General features: G+C 48.9%; 1 protein-coding gene across 1 annotated transcript; it reads right to left on the bottom strand.

Annotated features, from left to right (window-relative positions):
* Positions 1-492: 492 nt before the first annotated feature.
* Ghsr (growth hormone secretagogue receptor) lies at positions 493-3827 on the bottom strand. The gene is made up of 2 exons (XM_028764884.1): positions 3038-3827; positions 493-1054 (listed from the first exon to the last, which is right to left on the bottom strand). The coding sequence occupies exons 1-2, from the start codon at positions 3825-3827 to the stop codon at positions 750-752; spliced, it is 1095 nt and encodes a 364-aa protein (XP_028620717.1). The 3' UTR covers positions 493-749.
* Between the last annotated feature and the right edge of the window lie 1440 nt (positions 3828-5267).

Here is a 5267-nt window from a genome sequence, read left to right as displayed (position 1 = left end):
GCCATATTTGTCTGAAATATACCTAATACAACTGAAGAACTGAATTGCTTATTTTAATTAACTCTGAATTAAAACAAAAACTTTGTAAAGTATGTCACTTAAAAGTTTTAAGTGTACTCACTCAACTTAAGCCATTGGATCTACTTTTCCTTGCTTAAATGAAATGCATCAAATATTACTAATGAAACTAACCACCCACCTGCAAGTGGACTGCAAGTATAGGGAACATACTAGATTTCAGAATTATCATGCTGAGGAAGGAATGGATAGCTCTCATCAATCATTACCTATTGATTACATATATGTCTTACGCTATGGTGCTTTGGGGTGCATGTGATGGAGCTTTGTGGAGTCTGCTAGCTTTGAAAGGTCATGTCTTAAGTTGTTGTTTGTAATCTCATTTCATTTCTATTATGATGAGGAAAGCAAATGGGGTTTAGTGTTACACACCAAGAAGGAAAGCCGTTGCCTGCTCTGCGCCATTCCTTCCTCTGAGCTGCAAAGCTGCCAGTAGCTCCAAATGCAAAAATCACAGACACAGGTGTGCAGGGGTTGCACATGAGTGGGCGCACAAGCAGATCAATCTGCACGGACCCTGCCCATCTGGCTCTACTCCCCACCCCAATTGTTTCCAGATCCATTTGTCTCTAACCCCCAAACTGACTTTCTGCCTCCTCCCAAGTCCCGCGTGGCTATGGCTTCTGGTGTGGAGCAATGAGCGATGACAGAGAGATGCGATGCATGCGGTGTCATGTGTTGATGCTCGACTTTGTCCAGGCCCGGGAACTCTCATCCTTCAGAGTGGAAAGCTTTCTCTGGGAGAATGATTCAAATCCTAGAAGTTTGAACACCGCCACCCGGTACTTCTTGGACATGATGTTGTACAGAATGGGATTGATAGCAGCGCTGAGGTAGAAGAGGACGAAGGACACCAGGTTGCAGTACTGGCTGATCTGAGCGATCTCCAGAGAGCCGGGCTCGAAGGACTTGGAAAAGAGATATCTTCCCACGTGGAAGGGCAGCCAGCAGAGGATGAAAGCAAACACCACCACAGCTGGGGGCACACAGACAGAGACCATCAGGGCTGGGCAGGCACAAATCACTTCACAATTTTAAGTCCTGGCTCTCTTTTCTCCATGAGTGGCATGACCACTGACAAACATGTCTTGCTCTTTGACACAGGAAAACATGACACCCTGCTCTTCACATAAATACTGCCTCCGTCTGTTCTAACATTATAGCACACAGTGAGACTGTCAGACCGACACTGAGCTTCCCAGTCTTTCTGTGTGATAACTACTTGGCTTTGTGACTGACTTAGCATGATGACCCAACTAAATAGTTTATCATTAATGATTATCCTCTATTTACATGCCTTACACAGAACACAAATATGAATGAAACAAGGTGTTTTGTCTTCACCTTCACAATGTTCCCAGGAGCACTTCTCTGCCTCCATGCTAGGGTCAAGCATGCCCAGTAAATACTTTAGCATTAAGCAATAGCTCCAGGGACACCCTTGTGGGCATGCTTAAGAAAGGCAGATTCAGCGGCTCTTGTATAGACTCAATAAGTTCAATTCTGTAGGTAAGGGAATGGGGAAAGGACCTGCTTTTTCTTTCCCTGTCTTCCATTTTCTTTCTGTTTTAGGACAGGGCTTTGTTATGTTTAGTGGACCATTGAAGCCAGATGCTTAAAGTAAGTTTTACAATAGAATTGGAATTAGTAGCTACTGAGAAGACAAGGCTATGACATCTCTAAAAGATATAAATAAAGTGGGGGGGGGGGCGGCAGTTAAGCCAGACAACAGTAATTACTACATACCCAAGGCTTCATTTTACTCATGTAAGATACTTTCTTTGAGAAGTCAAAATTTTTAGATTGTTTTTAAAATTCAGAAATGAGAGAAAAATATTGTTCTGGTCCTTTGTGCCATTTTAATGGTCCCCTTCAAATTTCCATGAAAGGTGACAATGGAATTGGCATTGAGATGCCAGTGAGGAGATTAGTAATTTACAAAACTGGAGGTTATTAGTAACCTCTCCTTAGGACTAAGTTACATAGGCGAAGCTGACACACCACAGTAGCAAGGTGGCTAGCCCTCTGTGTGGTACATATCACTAGTCTGGAAACAAAAATCTGGCATCCCTGGGGAAATCTCTATCATTTTGATATGCAGACTTTGAACATAATAAAATTGCAAATGAACGATCATCCTGCAAAAACTAGCAAGTATTAAATGTCAGTAAACATGAAATGCCTTGGGAAGTGAGGTCAGAGGTTCCTCTTGGATATGAGCACTGTCTTCATGACTTTACTACGCCAAGTACATGCCTTTAGGGAAGCAGTTTATGGAGTAACTGTTCAGTACACCCAGCTGTGACCCTGTACCCAGAGGTTCCGGAAGGACTTGAGAAAAGGATGGTGTCTCCACTCTACCCTGGGCTATGCTACTGGGGAGACAAATACAGAAACAAGAAAAAGAAGGCCCCAGTGTTGACACCCCCCCCACCTTGCAGAACCACAGAATAAACAGAGTGGATGTAATTATCTGAGAAAGATACATGGCAGAAAATAAATCCCCAAATTGAAAACAAACAAAACATATCTATAAATCGTCTTTAACAGAGTGACCCAAATTTTTGGTTAGATTTACAATGGAGCAATGTCTAAACCCAATGCCTGCCTGCTTACCTTAATATTACTTGGATAACCACAAATTCTATGTGAGTCAGGAAGCTGAACCTCACCGTTAACAACTAGGGACCTCAATCAACCGTGTGAAGTATCTTGGACCAAGTTTTCCAGAGTAATGCTCATTATAAAGAATGGCCAATATGAGGGGCTTTTTCGTGGAGCTGATACAGGAAAAGACGAAGAAAACGAAAAGCAGTGAGACCAAGAACCAAGGTGAGAGGGGCAGAGACAGACAGAGACTTGAGAGACTTGGAGAGACGGAGATGATGAGTAACAGAAATAGAGGGCCCTGGAGAAGGGCAAGCAGTGGGGAGAAAGGCCACAGGGTGCCGGGACTCACCAAGCATCTTCACTGTCTGCTTGTGGTTCTGATCCCTGAGGGAGGCGCCCACCGCTGCATCCCCGCGCCTCCGCCACAGCTTCCTCCCGATGAGACTGTAGAGCACAGTAAGGCAGAATACCGGTAGGAAGAAGAAGACGCTGGACACCCACACCATGACTGTGAGCAGCCCAGAGCGCACAGCGAACTCGGTGGCCCGGCACTCGTTGGTGTCCCGGGGATCTGTGCCGTTCTCGTGCTCCACGCCCACTAGCACGAAGATGGGCCCCGCGCTGCAGAAGGCCACGGCCCAGATGACAAGGATGACCAGCTTCACGCGGCCCTTGGTGACCACCACCTTGGCCCGCAGAGGGAAGCAGATGGCGAAGTAGCGCTCGACGCTCAGCGCTGTGATGGTGAGGACGGTGGCGTAGGTGCAGCTCTCGCTGACAAACTGGAAGAGTTTGCAGAGCAGGTCGCCGAAGTTCCAGGGCCGGTACTGCCAGAGGCGGACGAGGTCCAGCGGCATGCACAAGAAGATGAGCAGATCGGAGAAGGCCATACTGGACAGGTAGAGGTTGGTGGTGGTGCGCAGCTCGCGAAAGCGGGACACCACCAGCATGGTGAGCAGGTTGCCCGAGATGCCCACCACGAAGAGCGCCACGCAGGTGGCGGTGACGCCCGCCAGCAGCGGCGCGGGGAACAGCGGCAGCAGTTCCTCAGACAGTGAGTCGTTGCCTGGGGAAGCGTCCCAGTCCAGGTCCAGGGTGATGTTAGGCTCCGGCTCTTCGCTGGGCGTCGCGTTCCACATGTTACTAGGCTTCGGGTCGCAGCCGGGTAGAAATCTGCACACCCCCAGGAGGTCCTTTTAGGCGCGGGAGAGTGGGGGCGGCGGAGGAAGGAATGGGCGCCGGAGGCGGCAGGAAGGATGCTTGGAGAAGAGAGAAGTGAGAAGCCTGGGAGAAGGTGGAATGGAGGTGCAGACATTAGTGATGAAAGGAAGAGAGTGACCCAGTGCGCGCCTCTCCCTATTTCCCTCCCTTCCTCCTCTCTCCTCCCTCTCTCATCTCTCTTTTCTTCCCGCTTCCCACTATCTCCCCCGCCCACACACAGTCCCAGTCTCCCAGTACAGCCTCGACCGTACACGCACTCACTTACCTGTCACCTTATCACCAGAGCAGCGCCACCAGCACTGCCTGGCACTGGAGATCTCGACCCAGCAGCATGTCGTACTCCCCACAGCGTCCGAGTGCGTGGGCTCTGCGGAAGGCAGGCGCTGCGAAGCGAGTGTGAGGACTCCTCTCTCTCCACTCTTGGGCGCTAGGGTGGCCGGGAAGGATAGGTCATTTGGGTAGAGTAAAGAAGGGAGGAGACCTTAGAGAAGCATGCCTTCAGCGGCCGGATCAAAGCTCTTCCTTCACAGAGGGTCGAATTGGTCAGGAGAAAAAAAAACTAGTATGACTCTTGGTAGAGAAAGAAGGGCAGAGGGACTTCTATTTGTATTCAAATCAGAGGAGACAGTGCGCAACTGGGAAAAGCTTAGGGCAATCTAAGAACACACCCCAGTGGGTGTTCGTCCAGATTTTTAAAAGCGTGAAGTCACTGATCAAGACCAGAGCTGATTCACTCACCAAGTGTGCGAAAGCCCTGTTCTAAATCCCAGCCCTCGGACTTGGTGTGGTTGAGGGGTATGCTGAGTGAGCATAAAAGCCACCTTTGTCTGAAGTAAACTAGGGGCGAGACAGGAACGCCGCAAAGCCCCAACACAGGGGAAAATATGTGGCAAGTGCAGGAGCAGAAGCAGTCTGTGCTGCCAGGGCTGGCGCACGTCGAGGGTTAGCAGTAAACTTATGCTTCTTAAAAGCTTGATTTGGAGAAATCGGCTACTTAGACGCTGCGATTTTTTTTCCGGGCAAGAGCTCCAACCTTCGGAGCTTTAGTTTGCTGTTGTTTCTTTGTAAAATGCTAGACAGCGTGAGGATCATTGGGGGTGGAAGCCAAACATCAGAGATGCATGAGCCATTTGACAAATTAATAAGGGCTAGCGTTGCTTCCTGGTTGCTAGTGAGATAGGGGATTTTTCATCCGATGGGAATGAATCTCGGTGCATCTCAGTACTAGCAAAGGTCTTCTGAGAATGGCCTGCCCATCTTCTCTCCAGATCTGGGAATCCACTCCTGATAAATTGAGAAGACCCTTTGAGAACTCAGAAGTCCCTCTGCATGGTTCCCGGGCTCTAACGGGAACTGTT

The sequence above is a fragment of the Grammomys surdaster genome, unplaced genomic scaffold (genome assembly GCF_004785775.1).
Source record: "Grammomys surdaster isolate TR1022 unplaced genomic scaffold, NIH_TR_1.0 62, whole genome shotgun sequence".
Lineage (NCBI taxonomy): Eukaryota > Metazoa > Chordata > Mammalia > Rodentia > Muridae > Grammomys > Grammomys surdaster.
Note: the sequence above shows the minus strand (reverse complement) of the source record. Positions and strands in the feature narration are given on the sequence as shown.

What these genes read in the sequence shown, in the direction of transcription:
- Ghsr (XM_028764884.1), bottom strand. Translation starts at nt 3,827, where the DNA reads ATGTGGAACGCGACGCCCAGCGAAGAGCCGGAGCCTAACATCACCCTG. An exon ending in GCAGACAGTGAAGATGCTTG is followed by an intron (nt 1,055 to 3,037) that starts GTGAGTCCCGGC and finishes GTGTGCCCCCAG; the next exon opens with CTGTGGTGGTGTTTGCTTTC.